The sequence below is a fragment of the Schistocerca gregaria genome, chromosome 2 (assembly GCF_023897955.1).
Source record: "Schistocerca gregaria isolate iqSchGreg1 chromosome 2, iqSchGreg1.2, whole genome shotgun sequence".
Taxonomy (NCBI): Eukaryota; Metazoa; Arthropoda; class Insecta; order Orthoptera; family Acrididae; genus Schistocerca; species Schistocerca gregaria.
The window spans coordinates 628,388,158-628,408,977 of NC_064921.1; the positions used below are offsets into that span (position 1 = coordinate 628,388,158).

General features: G+C 37.9%; 1 protein-coding gene and 1 pseudogene across 2 annotated transcripts in view; both read right to left on the minus strand.

The window, feature by feature from the left end:
• LOC126334641 (ATP-binding cassette sub-family C member 12-like) overlaps window positions 1-20,820 on the minus strand; it is a 498,524-nt gene that overhangs the window by 63,340 nt on the left and 414,364 nt on the right. For both annotated transcript variants that reach the window (XM_049997082.1, XM_049997083.1), the window contains exon 26: window positions 4,041-4,185. In XM_049997082.1, the coding sequence (XP_049853039.1) occupies window positions 4,041-4,185 (145 nt within the window). The remainder of the gene's footprint in view (window positions 1-4,040; window positions 4,186-20,820) is intronic.
• Window positions 12,095-12,212, minus strand: LOC126337188 (5S ribosomal RNA; annotated as a pseudogene).

Genomic DNA, 20,820 nt, shown 5'->3' on the forward strand with positions numbered 1-20,820 from the left:
GTTAAAACAACAGCTGATTCCTCAAACTGGGGTGCTATCAAGCACGGGGTCCCACAGGGTTCGGTCTTAGGTCCTTTACTGTTCTTGATATACATTAATGACTTACCATTCCACATTGATGAAGATGCAAAGTTAGTTCTTTTTGCTGATGATACAAGTATAGTAATAACATCCAAAAACCAAGAACTAAGTGATGTAATTGTAAATGATGTTTTTCACAAAATTATTAAGTGGTTCTCAGCAAACGGACTCTCTTTAAATTTTGATAAAACACAGTATATACAGTTCCATACAGTAAATGGAACAACTCCAGTAATAAATATAGAATTTGAACAGAAGTCTGTAGCTAAGGTAGAATTTTCAAAATTTTTAGGTGTGTCCATTGATGAGAGGTTAAACTGGAAGCAACACATTGATGGTCTGCTGAAACGTCTGAGTTCAGCTACGTATGCTATTAGGGTTATTGCAAATTTTGGTGATAAGAATCTCAGTAAATTACCTTACTATGCCTACTTTCATTCACTGCTTTCGTATGGCATCATATTCTGGGGTAATTCATCGTTGAGTAGAAAAGTATTCATTGCACAAAAACGTGTAATCAGAATAATTGCTGGAGCCCACCCACGGTCATCCTGCAGACATCTATTTAAGGATCTAGGGATCCTCACAGTAACCTCACAGTATATATATTCCCTTATGAAATTTGTTGATAATAATCCAACCCAATTCAAAAGTAATAGCAGTGTGCATACCTATAACACCAGGAGAAAGGATGATCTTCACTATGCAGGGTTAAATCTGACTTTGGCACAGAAAGGGGTAAATTATGCTGCCACAAAAGTCTTTGGGCACCTACCAAACAGCATCAAAAGCCTGACAGATAGCCAACTAACATTTAAAAATAAATTAAAAGAATTTCTAGATGACAACTCCTTCTACTCATTGGCTGAATTTTTAGATGTAAAAAAAAAAAAAAAAAAAAAAAAAAAAAAAACAACCTTAATCATTAGTGTCATGCAATATTTTGTGTAATGTAATTTCTTGTACAGACATCTTTTATTAACCTGACACGTTCCACATCATTACGAAGTGTCGTATTCATGATCTGTGGAACAAGTGTTAATCTAATCTAATCTAATCTACTATCTTTGATTTTAAATTGTTTGATTGTTTTTCATTGTTGATGGGGTGGTCTTTATGGATGACAACTTGAGCTACATTCACTTATCAAATGGTAAAAGCCTTAAATAACAATATACTGCCAGTTGGTATTTTTTGTGATCCCTGAAAGCCTTTTGATTGTGTAGAACATGATAGTCTCTTATTGTCAGAATAAAAAACGTTTTATGGAACTGATGACTTTACACACAGCTTGTCTGAATCATACTAGACAGACAGAATGCAAAAGGCTGTGCTAGATAATTTAGACAATTTCAGAAAGGTAGAAAATTTTAGTTTTTTGGTTACTGTGGTAAAATCACAAAGGGAGTCCCAGAGTGTTCAATCATATGGAATAATTTTCTTTGGTTCACTTAAAAAAATTATTGATTGCATAAAATTGAGCAACGACAATAATATATGGTGTTCACCCATGGACATCACGTAGATACCACTTCAAGGAATTATGCATTTTAGCTTGTCTTTCACATTACATTTTTTCCCTAATGAAATTTGTCATAAATAATTCACTACAATTTGAGAAGGACACTGATGTGCACCCGTATACCACTAGAAGGAAAAACTGACCTATATTACCCATTGTTAAAGCTGCCAGTAGCTATTTTCAATCATTTGCCCAATTGCCTAAAATGATTAATGGAAAATCTCATATAAAGATGTGAAACAAATACTAACAAAGAGATAGAGGGGCTGGCCAGTACTTAAGTCAGCTCAGTACTGCTGATAGATACACAAAACAGAATAGAAAATTTACATTCCTAGCTTTCGAAAGAAACACTCCTTAATTTCCTCAATAACCTCAACTCCTTTTTGAATCTGAATTTCACCTGGTCCTTCTCCAAAACCCAAGCCACCTTCCTGGATGTTGACCTTCATCTTGTGGAAGCTCACATCCACACTTCTGTCCACATCAAACCCACAAACAAACAACGGTCGGGCACACAGTTTTACTCTGCCAGGAAGTTTCATATCAGCGCACACTCCGCTGCAGAGTGAAAATCTCATTCTGGAAACAGTACCTTCACTTTGACAGCTGCCATCCATTCCACATCAAACACTCCCTTCCCTACAGCCTAGGTATTCGTGGCAAACGTATCTGCTCCAGTGACGAATCCCTCAACAATTACACCAATAACCTGACCAGTGCTTCCCACTCCCACAACTATCCTGCAGACCTTGTCCACAAACAGATCTCCCGAGCAATACATTCCTCGCCGTCCAACAACAATGTTCCTACACCCAGACCACACAGAAGCATCCACCTTGTCACCCAATATTATCCTGGCTTGGAATACATAAAAAAATTACTCCGCCAGGGATATGACTTTCTCAAGTCAAGCCTTGAAATGAGATCATCCCTTGACAATATTCTCCCCACACCACCCAGAGTTGCCCTTTGTGCCCCCCCCCCCCCCTCCTCTAACCTCTGTAACATCCTTGTCAAACCCTACGATATTCCCAGACCACCTTCTCTACCCAGTGGTTCCTACCCCTGTAACCGATCCCATTGTAAAACCTGCCCCATGCATCCCCCCACAACCACCTACTCCAGCCCCGTTACTGGTAAAACATACACAATTCAAGGCAGGGCCACATGTGAAACAACACATCTTTTATCAGCTGACATTCCTGCACTGCACAGCCTTTTACATCGGTATAACAACAACTAAACTGGCTGAGTTCATGAATGGGCACAGACGAACTGTCCACCTAGGGGATGTCCAATATCCAGTAGCAGAGCATGTCCTCCAGCATAATTCTAGGGACCTAGGAACCTGCTACACCGTACATGCCATTTGGCTTCTGCCACCCAACACCAGTCCTTGGAACTGCAGAGATGGGAACTTGCACTCCAACACATCCTTCCATCCCGCCATCCCCCTGGACTGAACCTACGTTAACCAACCTCACTCCCATTTACTCTTCAGTTTTCTCCTTTTTCCCTCTCCTCTTTAGCCATTCACACATCTTTTCTTCCTACATAGTTGTGTTTATCTTTATACTATATACCTCTGTACTTCTGTATGCATCCTTTTTGGCTTGAAGCTGGCACAGTACTTACAGTAGAATATCTTTGGCTTCCCTCTGACAACCATGCCTCCATCCTTACTACCCTCCCTGTTTACTTTCCCTGTTGCTTCATATCCTGGGTTGTGAGAACTGAATCTACTTTCCCTTCTTCCCTTTCCCCCCTCTCTACTCTCTGATGAAGGAACGAAGTTCCGAAAGCTAGGAATGTAAATTTTCTGTTCTGTTTTGTGTATCTATCAGCTGTACTGAGCTGAGGTAAGTACTGGCCAGCCCCTCTATCTCTTTGTTAACAATAGCCTAAAATGTCTCACAGGCAGGTACTGAAGTAAGTTTTAAATATAATTTTAAAATCATTGTTTCTGGATAACTCCTTCTGTTTCATTGATAAAGTTCCAAAACTGGTAGCTAAAAAAGTTTTTAAATTAAAATTGCATGATTAGGAATAAAATGATACTGTGTTCATTATTGTTAACACTAATCATGTATACACATCCTGTAAACTGACTTGCTCCACATAATTTTGATAAAAGAATTGTTCAAATGAAGTTACAGTGATGCTGGATAAGGGATGGGTTAACTGAATATCAACTAGAAATGCTATCCGCTATCAAGGGTACTCATTTCAAGATTCACTACTTTTACTGTTGTGCCATAAACATCATTCCATAATTTTCACCGTTTAAGATTTTTTTGAGCAGAAATAAATATTCTTTATATTCAGCAATGACTTTACAGTCACTCTGTGGTTTTGTATGAACAAAATAAATTTTTCAAGCAACAGATTAGTCGTTATTCAATGGAGCAGTATTTCTGAATTAAGTAAAATTTACCAATCTTCTGATTGTTCTTTATTTTGAAAGTTAGTGCTTTATGCCCTGGAGGCCAGAATTTTAATTTCACATTGTGGAAGAATATACTTCCTTCTTCCGCCCATGTATATGGTGATTTGTTGTTAGTTGGTACCACTTCAATATTCTGAAAAGAAAGACAACTATAAATGTTTACATATAATGCAATGAACCAGTACACTTTGGTACTAACAAAATGTTTCTATTATGAATAAATAAAAAAGAAATAACACTGACTATGCTACAAAAACAGAAGAGTTATTTTTTGTTACAATAGTCTTAACATAGGCTTGATTGTAATAAAATAAGAATGAATAATAATAACAATAATTTAAAAACAGCATTGGAGATACTGAATAAATCTAGAAAAGAATAGCAGGACTTGTTTAAAAAAGAATAAACAAATGATATTCAATGAAAATCATTAACCTATGCACCAATGTAAACACATGCTGATGAAGACATAAATGATCTGTGTGAAAGGATATAGAAACTAAAACAGACACCTAAACCCACTACAGAATGATGATGGGATATTTTAATGCAAATTTAAGAAAAAAATTAGTAAGTATCCTCACTGATGTACAGAAAATTGAATTGACAAACTACAAATGGAAGGACAAATGAAAGATTATGTTTTATCAAACACTAAGCAAATTGTACAGGTGGTGATGTAATCAACTATTGAAAAGGATGAGTATGTGACAGGCATATTCTTAGATCGTTACAGAAACTACAGGTAAATCTTATATCACTGGACTTCATTTTTGTCCCATTTTTATTTAACTTATTCACAAGCCAGTGACTTAATGATAGTAACTCAAACAAAATTATTTGAAGAGGTTGAAGAAAATGTTACTAACAGTCTAGTAAAGCTTGATCAGTATTACATAACACTGAGATTTTTCCTCAACCACAATAAATAAGAAGTCAGCCCATTCCACCTAACCAACATGATGACAATGAACTGAATTTAATCTTCCACAACAAATCTTCCGCCACAAATATTTAGATGTAACTTTTGACAGATCTCAGACTTTTCAAAAAACACATAGAACTAAGAGGGGAAAAAAGCTAAAATCAAGATATAATATATTAAGAAAACTTGCTGGTGTAAGCTGGGGATCTAAAGCAAACACATTATGAACTACAGCACAAGCAGTTGTGCATCTTGTCTACGAGTACTGTTCTCCTGTTTGGAGTAGAAGCAGCCACGGCAATGAAATATATTTATCTAAATGACATAGTCAGGATTGTGATGGGAATTCTTAAATCCATACCAATATTCTTGTTGTTAGTTCTCACTGATATTGTTCTATCAAATTTTTGACAACAAAAACAAATAACACTTGAATTGACAAAAATCAAAAGATCCAGACACTTACAAATTCTTGAAATAATGCAGAATACACCATACACCTGACTAAAATCTAGAGAAACAATTTGGGTAAAGAATGGTCAAACCTCTTGAGCAAACTATTATCTAACAAAAGAATGAAGAAATCAGTGGCCATTCTTCCTTGACTGTGAGCAGGTTTGACCATACAACTCCCAGAAGAGGATCTTAAAAGAAAGGCATGGAGTTCCCTCAGTGTTGTAGGAACTAGCCATGCCACAACTAAAGCAGCACTACATGAATAGGAAAGACTGATGTTGACAAATTTGACATATAGAAAGCAGCACAGTGGAAGCAGCTTAGTTTGTAGAGCACAACATGAGAGAAGAGATTCTCTCTGTGGGGCCACAGTAACCAGTTGCAACTGGGGGAGGGAGGGGCGGGTCCTGGATGAAAGGGTTTATGGACTTTAGGAAGCACGTAGATTATGGTAACCAATCTTACATCTGCAGAAAGAAAAGCAACTCGCAACCTAAATATTGATCCCGACTTTATAAACATCCATGCTGACAAAGGCTGCAGGGGTTAACTGGCAGAGAGACTTCACCAACTGTCTCATACAGCCACCTAGAAACCCAAGCACAAAGCACAGTGACCACATGCCAGAAATCCAGCAGAATATCCAGTTATTCTCAAATCATTAGGTCCAGTCCCGAACCTCTCCGTGAGTCTTTCTCTCTCTTCGACCCCATCACTCCCCACACTGCTACCTTCTACATGCTTCCTAAATTGAATAAACCCAACCACCCAGAACATGCCCCTGTGGCACCCACAGAGAGAATCTTTCGTCTTGTGGATTAACACCTTCAGCCTATTACACATAACCTATCCTACTATATAAAAAACACCACCCATTTCTTCCATTGACTCTTCAAAGTTCCGGTCCCTTTAAAACTTGTTACTCTGATCCTCAGTGTCAATGTGACCTCCCTCTACACTAATTTTTACAATGCCCATTGCCTTTCTGCTACTGCACTAACTTTCCCAGCAATTGAGTAACTCCAAACCTGCAATCTCCTTCCTGGTCACGATGACAAAGTGTATCCTCACTCACAACTACTTCTCCTTTGGAGGCATCACCTAGAAACAAATACTTGGAACAGCAATAGGCATCTACCTGGCACCATGTTAATTGGACATCTAGAGGAATCCTTCCTGACAAGACAGAATCTCAAACCCCTTACCTGGTTCAGATTCATGAATGACATCTTCATGACCTGGAACAAGGGTCATGACACCCTTTCCAGTTCCTCCAGAACCTGAAAACCTACTTCCCCATTCACTTCATATGGTCCTCCTCAACCCAAAAACCAACCTTCCTTTATGTTGATCCCCTCCTCAAGAATGGCTATATCAGCACCTCCATCCACATCAAACATAACAAACGGCAACAGCACCTCCACTCCACAGCTGCCACTGAAATGAATGTGTACCATAACGTTGCTTGAGCAATGGTAGAAGACAATATATCTCCGTTTAATGAACCATTTGATACCACTCATTTTTATATGATGTTTCTCTGAAAAATGCATATTTTATGTTCATTATGGGAACTTTCCTCCCCCCATGAACCATGGACCTTGCCGTTGGTGGGGAGGCTTGCGTGCCTCAGCGATACAGATGGCCGTACCGTAGGTGCAACCACAACGGAGGGGTATCTGTTGAGAGGCCAGACAAACGTGTGGTTCCTGAAGAGGGGCAGCAGCCTTTTCAGTAGTTGCAGGGGCAACAGTCTGGATGATTGACTGATCTGGCCTTGCAACATTAACCAAAACGGCCTTGCTGTGCTGGTACTGCGAACGGCTGAAAGCAAGGGGAAACTACAGCCGTAATTTTTCCCGAGGACATGCAGCTTTACTGTATGATTAAATGATGATGGCATCCTCTTGGGTAAAATATTCCGGAGGTAAAATAGTCCCCCATTCGGATCTCCGAGCGGGGACTACTCAGGAGGATGTCGTTATCAGGAGAAAGAAAACTGGCGTTCTACGGATCGGAGCGTGGAATGTCAGATCCCTTAATCGGGCAGGTAGGTTAGAAAATTTAAAAAGGGAAATGGATAGGTTAAAGTTAGATATAGTGGGAATTAGTGAAGTTCGGTGGCAGGAGGAACAAGACTTCTGGTCAGGTGACTACAGGGTTATAAACACAAAATCAAATAGGGGTAATGCAGGAGTAGGTTTAATAATGAATAGGAAAATAGGAATGCGGGTAAGCTACTACAAACAGCATAGTGAACGCATTATTGTGGCCAAGATAGATACGAAGCCCACACCTACTACAGTAGTACAAGTTTATATGCCAACTAGCTCTGCAGATGATGAAGAAATTGAAGAAATGTACGATGAAATAAAAGAAATTATTCAGATAGTGAAGGGAGACGAAAATTTAATAGTAATGGGTGACTGGAATTCGAGTGTAGGAAAAGGGAGAGAAGGAAACATAGTAGGTGAATATGGATTGGGGCTAAGAAATGAAAGAGGAAGCCGGCTAATAGAATTTTGCACAGAGCACAACTTAATCATAGCTAACACTTGGTTTAAGAATCATGAAAGAAGGTTGTATACGTGGAAGAACCCTGGAGATACTAAAAGGTATCAGATAGATTATATAATGGTAAGACAGAGATTTAGGAACCAGGTTTTAAGTTGTAAGACATTTCCAGGGGCAGATGTGGACTCTGACCACAATCTATTGGTTATGACCTGTAGATTAAAACTGAAGAAACTGCAAAAATGTGGGAAATTAAGGAGATGGGACCTGGATAAACTGAAAGAACCAGAGGTTGTACAGAGTTTCAGAGAGAGCATAAGGGAACAATTGACAGGAATAGGGGAAAGAAATACAGTAGAAGAAGAATGGGTAGCTTTGAGGGATGTAGTAGTGAAGGCAGCAGAGGATAAAGTAGGTACAAAGACGAGGGCTGCTAGAAATCCTTGGGTAACAGAAGAAATATTGAATTTAATTGATGAAAGGAGAAAATATAAAAATGCAGTAAATGAAGCAGGCAAAAAGGAATACAAACGTCTCAAAAATGAGATCGACAGGAAGTGCAAAATGGCTAAACAGGGATGGCTAGAGGAGAAATGTAAGGATGTAGAAGCTTATCTCACGAGGGGTAAGATAGATACTGCCTACAGGAAAATTAAAGAGACCTTTGGAGAGAAGAGAACCACGTGTATGAATATCAAGAGCTCAGATGGCAGCCCAGTTCTAAGCAAAGAAGGGAAGGCAGAAAGGTGGAAGGAGTATATAGAAGGTTTATACAAGGGCGATGTACTTGAGGACAATATTATGGAAATAGAAGAGGATGTAGATGAAGACGAAATGGGAGATACGATACTGCGTGAAGAGTTTGACAGAGCACTGAAAGACCTGAGTCGAAACAAGGCCCCCGGAGTAGACAACATTCCATTAGAACTACTGACGGCCTTGGGAGAGCCAGTCATGACAAAACTCTACCAGCTGGTGAGCAAGATGTATGAGACAGGCGAAATACCCTCAGACTTCAAGAAGAATATAATAATTCCAATCCCAAAGAAAGCAGGTGCTGACAGATGTGAAAATTACCGAACTATCAGTTTAATAAGCCACGGCTGCAAAATACTAACGCGAATTCTTTACAGACGAATGGAAAAACTGGTAGATGCAGACCTCGGGGAGGATCAGTTTGGATTCCGTCGAAATGTTGGAACACGTGAGGCAATACTGACCTTACGACTTATCTTAGAAGAAAGATTAAGAAAAGGCAAACCTACGTTTCTAGCATTTGTAGACTTAGAGAAAGCTTTTGACAATGTTGACTGGAGTACTCTTTTTCAAATTCTAAAGGTGGCAGGGGTAAAATACAGGGAGCGAAAGGCTATTTATAATTTGTACAGAAAGCAGATGGCAGTAATAAGAGTCGAGGGGCATGAAAGGGAAGCAGTGGTTGGGAAAGGAGTGAGACGGGGTTGTAGCCTCTCCCCGATGTTATTCAATCTGTATATTGAGCAAGCAGTAAAGGAAACAAAAGAAAAATTTGGAGTAGGTATTAAAATTCATGGAGACGAAGTAAAAACCTTGAGGTTCGCCGATGACATTGTAATTCTGTCAGAGACGGCAAAGGACTTGGAAGAGCAGTTGAACGGAATGGACAGTGTCTTGAAAGGAGGATATAAGATGAACATTAACAAAAGCAAAACGAGGATAATGGAATGTAGTCAAATTAAATCGGGTGATGCTGAGGGAATTAGATTAGGAAATGAGACACTTAAAGTAGTAAAGGAGTTTTGCTATTTAGGAAGTAAAATAACTGATGATGGTCGAAGTAGAGAGGATATAAAATGTAGACTGGCAATGGCAAGGAAAGCGTTTCTGAAGAAGAGAAATTTGTTAACATCGAATATAGATTTATGTATCAGGAAGTCGTTTCTGAAAGTATTTGTTTGGAGTGTAGCCATGTATGGAAGTGAAACATGGACGATAACTAGTTTGGACAAGAAGAGAATAGAAGCTTTCGAAATGTGGTGCTACAGAAGAATACTGAAGATAAGGTGGATAGATCACATAACTAATGAGGAGGTATTGAATAGGATTGGGGAGAAGAGAAGTTTGTGGCACAGCTTGACTAGAAGAAGGGATCGGTTGGTAGGACATGTTTTGAGGCATCAAGGGATCACAAAATTAGCATTGGAGGGCAGCGTGGAGGGTAAAAATCGTAGAGGGAGACCGAGAGATGAGTACACTAAGCAGATTCAGAAGGATGTAGGTTGCAGTAGGTACTGGGGGATGAAGCAGCTTGCACAGGATAGAGTAGCATGGAGAGCTGCATCAAACCAGTCTCAGGACTGAAGACAACAACAACAACATGGGAACTTTCATAATTATTATGTATTGCATATCTTATGTTTCATAACTGGAGTTTGTTATTTTGTTGTTTGGTGACTATTATTTGAAATTTCATTTACCTTTTTACATTTTTCCTATTATATTTTGGAAGCCTATTTCTTTAATTTTATGTTACTTATGAAAATGTTAATTATTCTTTGTAATTGGATGTCTTTCTTTTGTCAGTAACCAGGAGATAATTACATATTTAACATTACCCAAATCACAAAACTTCAGTACTAAAAATTATGCTTATGAGCATATAATTGCTTTTTTTCTGTATAAAATATGCTTGTGTTCTGATTATTACTTTCATTATAAATGCAACTCAGACTTACTGCAATGTTACGTTTCAAACTCTTTGCACCAACAAGGTGTGCATCTTTGTATACTGCTCTATAACTGTGTCTAGAGAGCGTTGGGAAGTGGTCAGAAGAGATAGTGGAAGGAAGCCAAGTCTGCAGCTTGCTTCCATATTAGAGTATGTGAAATTTGTTTTGTGAGTTGACTATGGTCAAATATGTCTTTATCAAGAATATTAGTTTGATTTATTATGTGAATGTTACTGACTGATTTGAGACCAAGAATATACTCTATCCTAGAGACTCTGGAATACTTGTTCCCCAAATTTTACTGGATGACAAGCCAAGCCAACAAAATCTACAAAAAATCAAGATGAGCATTTTTGCTGACTGTTAATTATTGCTTCAATCAACACAGGAACAGCATATCTACAGTTCTGTTTTTGTGCGTAAAACATTACACATTTATACATACTGACAGAAATGTCAAAAAACCCAGTTATCTATGAAATCCAATAATAAACAGATGGAATCTAGAATGTGAAGTGCAAAGGGGGCTCGGGAGTTCAGTTCAACAGTGAAAGCTGACAGTGATCATTTAGAGTCAACTAGAAAATACAGTAGTGATCTCTTAAAGCTAAAAATTGTAAAGAACAGTGAGTAATTCAATAAAAGAACAATAGTTTTAGAAAATGAGTTTGGCAAAGAAAGGCAATGTAAGAACATTGAAGAATTAAAATCTGTACAAAAAACATTAGAGGGGAGGGTTAATAAGTTAAGTTCTGAAACTGAGAGAGTGATAACTAAATTAGAGTCAAACATAAATGAGGTACAGGGAACAGTTACAAACAATATAAATGTAATCAATAAAAAAGGTAAATGAGATTCCACAGAATTTAATATCAAAGTTATGTATTAATAGTAAAGCTATATGGGTTAGGTTACAAGAGAAAATCTTTTCTTGTGATAATTTACACACTGTTGATTTCTTGCAACATTGTAAAGATAGCTTAGTATTTGGTGAGTTAGATAATTTAAATATCAATTTATAAACAGTTTCTTGAAGGGGAGGGATTGTCTTTGGCTAACAAACCTTTTCATCTGTGGGAAACCTTGAATGATATTACGAAAAGTTTTTGAACAAGTTCTGGTCAGAATCTGAGCAATGTAGAATCAAGAGTGATTTTTAAATGGACCTATTTTTAGAAGAAGGAATGGATTGATGAAAGATTTTTGCAGGAACCAATAAAAGAAATTAGTACACTTAGATAAACTTGTTGATGGAATGACTCAGATATATGCACCCAAAAGGAGGTTACCTGGAAAGCTACAGTGGGATCTACTCTGTTGGCCAGAATATTTACTTGATCAGTTTCTTAAGTATGTACACAAATTAGATAGGGCAATGGTGAGAAATCCTTCACATAACTTTGGCCATGAGAATTATCACAATGGGTTTGCATCCCACTTGCCAACAGCACTCAGCTCACTGGATGGTAACCCATCCATGTGCTAACCCAGCCCAACAGCACTTAACCTTGGTGATCTTATGGGAACCGGTGTTACCACTGTGGCAAGGCCATTGGCCAACTTGGGAATAGCCTATCTACAATTCTGTTCTCCTGCTTAATTGTACATTTATACACATCAGTTGACACTGACAGCAATGTCAAAAAACTTCTTTATTTCATTATCTTTGTGATTACTGAACTGAGGCAATGAAATAGCCCTTCCATACAATCTAGCCATTCACTGTTGTCACATCTGTAACAAGGAGCAGTGCCTCTCCAAATATGCCAGGAGCCTCACTGTGGCCTTCTCACATCAGTATTATCCTCCCAACCTTATCTGGAGACAGATCTTCCATGTCTTGTCTCTGTAGTCACATACCACCTCCCACACAACCACTATCTGCCCACAAATGAGCACTCCCCTCATGACTCAGGTCTGGAGCAACTGAATCACATTCTCTGCCAGGATGTCAACTACTTCTCATCATGCCCTGAAATTAAGAATATTCCCCCAACTCTTCCAACAGTTGTATTCTGAAATCCATCAAACCTACACACTTTCCTAGTCCATCCCTATTGCAACCCTGCTTCCAACCCCTTGCCTATTGGCTCATATTCCTGCTATTGACATAAATGCAAGAGCTATCTCATACATCCTCCCATTACCACCTGCTCCAGTCCCATCCCAGACATCTCCTGCCCCATCAAATGCAGAGAAACCTGTGAAAGTAACCATGCGATCTACAAACTAAGGCCTAACCACTGTGCTGCTTTCTATGTGGGCATCAAAACTAACAAGCTGTCTGTTCTCTTTAACCGTCACCACCAAAATGTGACCAAGAGATAGCTGGACCAAACAGTCACTGAAGATGCTGATCAATACGATGGGCTTACTTTAATGACTGCCACATAGCCTGCATCATCTGGTTTCTATCTAACACCACCAGATTTTCCAAAATGCAATGGTGGGAACTTTCCCTATAAAGTATCATTCATTCCCGTAAATCCACTGGCATCTACATTCAATAGTCCCTGTTCTCCACTTTCCCTACATTTCATTCATTCCTGTAAATCCACTGCCCTCTACATTCAATAGTCGCTGTTCTCCACCTATCTATCCCCTTCCCCACTCCCATTTCAGTGCTACACATGCTTTCTATCCCACCAATGAACCTACCAGTCTATTACCATTCTCTCTCTCTCTCTCTCTCCCCTCCCTCTCCCCCCCCCCCCCCCTTTCCCTTTATCTCCCACAGGCAGTACAGCATATTCCTCCACCTGTATCCTGATATTCCTGCCCCTGTCCACCTCATACCCCCTCCTTATCCCCACCACCCATCCCTGCAGATTGCTGCTCATGTCAGATGCAGTTGGAGTGGGAATCCAGATCCAGAGAAAGTGAGCATATGTGTGTGAGTTCTTCTTGTGTGAGTGGGTGTGTTTTTTTCTATTCTGGAAGAAAGACTTTGTGCAAAATCTTAATATTTTAGCACTCTTTTTCTCATCATGCCTGCCAATGTCCTTTCCAAAGTCGTAACAGCGGTTCCCATCAAATTAATGAAGTCGAATGCTGTCGGGATTGGCTAGCACTTGGGTGGGTTGCCATTCAGGTCTGCTGAGAGCTGTTGGCAAGCAGGGTGCACTCAGCACAGCACTTATGAAGCGAATTGAGGAGCTACTTAATTGAGAAGTAGTAGCACCAGCTATGAAAACTGACACTGTCTAGAAGAGCAGTGTGCTGACCGCATGCCACTCTGTATCCACCTTCGCTGATGCCTAAGCACCTAAGGGCTGAGGATGACATGACATGACATCTGATTGGTACCATTGGGCCTTCAAGGCCTGTTTGGATGGTTTTTGTTTTCATTGTGCCTGTTTGTGATTCTACAGCTCCTCCATCTGGTGTGTTGGAATCTATACTTTCTACACTACTGGCCATTAAATTTGCTACACCACGAAGATGATGTGCTACAGAGATGAAATTTAACCGACAGGAAGAAGATGCTGTGATATGCAAATGATTAGCTTTTCATGGCATTCACACAAGGTTGGTGCCAGTAGTGACATCTACAACGTGCTGACATGAAGAAAGTTTCCAACCAATTTCTCATTCACAAACAGCAGTTGACCAGCGTTGCCTGGTGAAATGTTGTTGTGATGCCTCGTGTAAGGAGAAGAAATGTTTATCATCATGTTTCCGACTTGTAGCCTATCGCGATTGCGGTTTATCATATTGGGACATTGCTGCTCGCGTTGCTCAAGAACCATCTGCATCAACAGTTCGACGACATTTGCAGCAGGATGGACTATCAGCTAGGAGACATGGCTGCAGTTACCCTTGACGCTACATCACAGACAGGAGGACCTGCGATGGTGTGCTCAACGATGAACCTTGGTGCATGAATGGCAAAATGTCATTTTTTCGGATGAATCCAGGTTCTGTTTACAGCATCATGATGGTCGCATCCATGTTTGGTGACATCGCGGTGAACGCACATTGGAAGCCATTCTGGCATATCACACTGCATGATGGTATGGGGTGATGTTGGTTATACATCTCGGTCACCTCTTGTTCGCATTGACGGAATTTTGAACAGTGGACTTTATATTTCAGATGTTGTTACCATCCGTGGCTCTACCCCTCATTCGATCCCTGCGAAACCCTAAATATCAGCAGAATAATGCACGACCGCATGTTGCACGTCCTGTGTGGGCCTTTCTGGATACAGAAAATGTTCGACTGCTGACCTGGCCAGCACATTCTCCAGATCTCTCACCAATTGAAAACGTCTGGTCAACGGTGGCCGAGCAACTGGATCATCACAATTTGCCAGTCAGTACTCTTGATGAACTGTGGTATCGTGTTGAAACTGCATGGCCAGCTGTACCTGTACACGCCATCCAAGCTGTGTTTGACTCAATGTCCAGGCGTATCTGGGCCGTTAGTACGGCCAGAGGTGGTTGTTCTGGGTACTGATTTCTCAGGATCTCTGCACCGTGAAAATGTAATCACAAGTCAGTTCTAGTATAATATATTTGTCCAATGAATACCCGTTTATCATCTGCATTTCTTGTAGGTGTAGCAATTTTATTGGCCAGTAGTGTATGTTGTTATTTCATTCTGGACTTATATATAATTTTACTGTTTCATATTGTCTTATCCAGTATCAGCTTAATATATATACTTGTATGCTATAATTAATTAAACCATAAGCTGAACAAATAAATTAATTAATTAATCAAATAAAATTCTTAGAAAACGTCAAAACATTTTTTAAACTACACGAGAGGGTCGTAAGAACAATGATCAAAAGTAGTAATCAGCCTCCTTCTAAGTATCTGTTCAAAACAAAAGGGATGTTAACTACACCATATGAGCACATTTATCTCTGTTATGCACATCAAAAAAGATAATTATTGCACATACGACCCTTTCCAAAACAAGGAACAAGATCTGGACTGAAAGAATAAACATAAACTGAAAATAAGTTTTCTACCATGGGGTGAAACTGTACAATAAACTAGCTGAGGAGATTAAAGAATTAACTAAAACCATCTTAATTAAAAAGTCAGGTAGAAAGTACATATTAAGCAATATATTCTGTACAATGAGGTATCACTTTGATAACACAAAGTAGGAGTTTTGTAAAAAATGTAACCCAAGTACATATCGCTACCTTAGAAGAAAATTGGCACAACTCGAATAATGCTGATTTTTCGCTCATGTCATCAACAAAACAAGAAAGTGGAATACTTTTATGTGGAAGAGTGTCACAAACGTAACTGGCATTATTCGTCCACTAGAGAGCAGTTATGACAGTGATGCATTAACAGAACCTATACCAACAATTGCAAAAAGAGTGTCGCATTGTCAGTTGTGCAGAAGCATTCGGCCAGTGCTCATGCGGATGTTGGAAGAAAAGAGTCACATTTTGAATAGTGCCTGTGTTCTCCATGTGAAAGTAAGTAGGCACAGTACATTTATATGATAAATAATGTTTTATTTTGAGATCAATCAATCAATCTCTTTATTCATCCGTTAACAATATACATTGTATGGATGTAGTCAATTACAATATATTTTCTTATCTTTAATTTGTTTCAAAACCTTGGAGAATAAATAGATAAATATAAATAATATTAATTTTCCATATTCAGATATTCTTCAATGCCATAGAAACTAGGTGTTACTAAAAATTGTTTAAGGTCTACCTTGAATTTATGAAATTCTTTAATTTTCTTTATTGTAAAAAGGCAATGCACTAAAAAGTATTTTGGGCTGGTAGTTTACCATTTTTTGGTAGAGTGCTCCTTTGTGGGTGTCTCTATGAAAATCATCCCTGTTCCTTGTTTCATGGTTATGAACCTGGTTATTTAATGTTGAAAATTCCTGGTGAGTTTAAAGAAAGCATACACATTCACAGATGTATAAGCTGGGAGAGTCATTATTTTAAATTCTTTAAATATTTCCCTGCATGACACTCTGCAGGGAACTCCTTTCATTATCCTAACAGCCCTTTTTTTTGAAGTTTGAAAGCTTGTTTTGCCGTACCTGTATTTCCCCAGAAGATCACACCATATCTAAGCAAACTGTTCATGTAAGCATAATAGGCACCCTGCAATGATTCAGTGTTGCAGCATTCCTGAAGCATTCTTAGCACATATCAGGATTTACTTAATTTTTTACTCAATACTTTTAGATGTTTTTCCCATCTCAAGTGCTCATCCACCCATATACCGAGGAATTTTGTGTATGGAGCTTGTGCAATAACATAGTTCCCTAACTCAGCTTTTACTCTTCTTCTAGCTTTCCTTTTAATATTACTGGAATTCATCAAAACCATTTTATCCTTATTTATGATCAAAGCATTATCACTAAGCTATTTTCTTGTCTCATTTATTGTCCTAGAGACACTCTGCTGTAGATCATCCTCAGTATATCCTTTTATAAAAATGCTAGTGTCATCAGCGAACATCACCGTTTCTGCAACTGTCAGATGATTTGGCAAATTGTTAATGTACACCAAGAACAACAGAGGGCCTAACATGGAAATTATTGTGACAGTTTTGTTTATAGAATGAGTTTACATACTATTTCCTTTCCTGTTTTATTTTGAGATGTGCCACTCTTCTAAAAAATTATTCATAACCTTTTTTTGAAACTGTAATGTCACACTCTAATATTTTGTCTTGTGCCACTCTTGAACAAAGAAGTACATATAGTGATGAATCTGTTTCAGTTGCAACAATGTCAGCTAGTTCATGAAGTCCACTAATTGTCATGTTAGCTGTCAAATGAAATGATCAAAATGCTACAATTTGGGAGCTTCAACGTCCAAACAATTCTGAAGAAATTGTACAGCATATTATGATTGGCTCTCAAGGTCAGTTTTGTGCAATGACAAATCATTTATTATGTTAAGTACGTTTTATGCAATTCACATGAAAGGTAATTACTTATTTTGTTTATTGCAGCTGTTCCAATACACTGTGGTGACACTGAGGTTTTACAAGACAGTAGCATTTTGAATGATTGTGGTGGTCAGAATGATAATGACCTCAGCAGATACACATCTGCTAAAAACGATTGTAGTGATCCAGGTGAAAACAGTACCTCCATGTTTTTGAAGAGTGTTGCAGATAGACTTTTTGAAGATTTTGATTCCGATGACACAAATGCTGACCCTCACTTTGTTGCCTATTCTAGTGACTCATCATCCACTTCAAATTCAGCATCTGCTCAAAGAATTACAAAGTCTAAACAAGGGGCCGGGGGGGGGGGATTGTAAAACTGAGAATAAAACTCGAAAGACAAAGAGGAATTTTGCAAAAAAAAAAAAAAAAAAAGCAAAATCCTAAGGAACTGTGGTAAAATTATAAGTCTACAAAGAAAATACAAAATGATGATGGAACAATTGAAAGGACTCCAGTAATGAGAGAAACTCAGAAAATGATGCCTCCATGTGGGGAAAAGTGTCACCTTAGATGTTCAAGAAAATTTTCTGGTGAAGAGAGACAAAATATTTTTCAGGATTACTGGAAAATGGGAGACTTACAGAGGCAACGTGATTACATCACTATTAACATGACAACCACGCAGCCAAGGAACCACTATCAGAAGGAAGATAGTCGTCATTGTCTTAACACTGCTTTTTATTTTGATCACAATAGTGAAAAAGCAAGAGCTTGTAAACAGTTTTTTACTGCTACTTTAGGTATAAGCGGACAAATGGTTAGAACTGTTGAGGAATAGAGAATATCTGTTCAAGGAGGAGTTATTTCCACTGATTTACAGGGAAAACATGGTAAACAACTGACTATGTCAACAGAAATAAAATAAAACCTTAGAAAACATATCAGCTCAATTCCAAAGATTCCTAGTCACTACTGCCATGCCAGAACTTCTATAGAATACATTGAAGGTTGTAAAACAATAAGTGACCTTTATGGAGATTAAAAATCTGTGCAAAGAAGAAAAGTTGGAGTACGGTAAGTACCTCATGTATTACACAGTTTTTACCAAAGAATTTAATCTGGCTTTTTTTACCCCAAAGAAGGATCAGTGTGAGCTCTGCACCAAGTTTGAAAATGCATCTAATGAAGAAAAAGAAAAATCTGCAGTGTAATATGAGAACCATTTGAAAGAGAAAGATCTGTCACAAATTGAGAAAGAGAAAGATAATAAATGTAGTAATATAGTAGCAGTGTATGACTTACAAATTGTATTACCATGTCTTGTGGGTGATGCCTCAACATTTTACTACACATCCAAACTGAACGTTTTCAATTTCACAATTTTTCAGCTTAACACAAATTATGTTAATTGCTGTGTTTGGCACCAAGGACAAGCAAATCAAGGTTCTGCTGAAATTACTTCCTGTGTATGACATTATTTAAAACAACTGCATCAAGAAAGGGGTAATGAGTCATTTTTTATTCAGATAAGTGTGCCAGTCAAAATAAAAATAAAAACATTATTACTATGTACTGTAAAGCTATACTGACTTTCAAGTGGATTAACGCCATAATGCACAAATATTTAATCTCTGGGCATACCCAAAATGGGGAAGACAGTGTACGTTCTAATATTGAGAAACAGATCAGGAAAGCTTGAAAATCTGGTCCTATCTATGTTCCTCATCATTATGTAAGCATAATAAGGTCAGCAAAAAAATCTGGCATGCCATGTACTGTGCAAGAGCTTTGTTATGATGATTTTAATGACTTTCAAAATTAAGGCATGGAGATCAATAAAAGGAATACTGACAAAGAAATATTCAATATTTCTGAAGTTAAGATTTTTAGGATTGACCAAGATAAACCAAATGAGTTGATGTATAAGAACTGTTATAGTAAACAAGATTTTAAAGTAGTATTATTAATCAATAATCATAAAACAACTCGATAACAAACATCAGAAACTGACAGGCAGAAGATGTGTCTGGCAAAAGCCTATAATGCTAAGAAATGTGTATCAGATGCTAAAAAGGCTGAACTGTTGCAGTTAATACATAAAAATATAGTTCTAAAATTTCATTTTGCTTTTTTTAATAACTTGTAGGTTAATTTTTCTGTGATAACTATTTTACGTAAAATGTAAAAGAAACCAAAAAACTGAGTTGATTAATTTCTTTATTTGATTCAAATAATTTGTGCTGTGTTATGTTGTATTTTTTACAAATAAATATTTTATTATAATTATTTCTTTATTAAATTATTTATTTTATACCATTTACAGATATAAGAGCTGAAATTTATATTTTTATGTGTCACAAGTCAAAGCCCTTTAACTAAAATTGAAGTTTTCTTTGTAGAAAAGTGTCAGAATTGAAGCCATTAGGGTTAATTTATCAATCAAAATGAAAGAAAAACTATGTAAAAGTTACCTCTGAGTATGTGCTACTTAGAAAGAAAAAGACAGTGCTGATGTGATTTCATGGAGAAAAGTAATGTTGACTGAAACTTTGGTTGCTATCTGTAAGTGGGGATTTCACTAAACTAGCGGTTTTAGAGATGTGCTGGTTCTCATCAAGGTAGCGATATATAATAATATCACACTTGTCTAATTTCGCAAGACACCTTTGCCCTATTAGACTTTTTTATTCTTCTTCCTCTCCAACACCCCCCCCCCCCCCCCCCCCTCCTCCCACTACCCCTCACCTTTTCTGAAAAACTTTACACATAAACTCTGCAATGGATAGTACAAACTACTTATCCTCTTTCTTGGAAATTACATTAGGTTAGATTATAGATTATATGTCCCAACGACAGTACCCTCTTTCTGAGTTCAACATCTCACTCATTATGGAGATATACTGACACAGTTTTTCAGGGATTAATTGGGAAGCTGACAGAAGAGAGCAGCAGTCAGAGACGCATGTAAACTCCTCTTAAAAATGTATTTAATAACTTAAAGAGTCTACAACTTGTATAGATCGAATTAGCTGAACAATAAATAAGTGGGAAGCTGCAGTGCGCAATATGCAACTAAAACATCCCCCAACATCATTTTCATGAACCTGATATTGCCTGATCATGTGTGTAGTGTATGGAGAAATTAATGAACACTGTCACTAGCATATTACATTAAAACCTTCCTTTCTTGAATGTACACTACAGCTCATTAATTTCAATACACCCAGTAAATGACATCTTGTTCTCTGTAGATAAGGTCTAATACTATT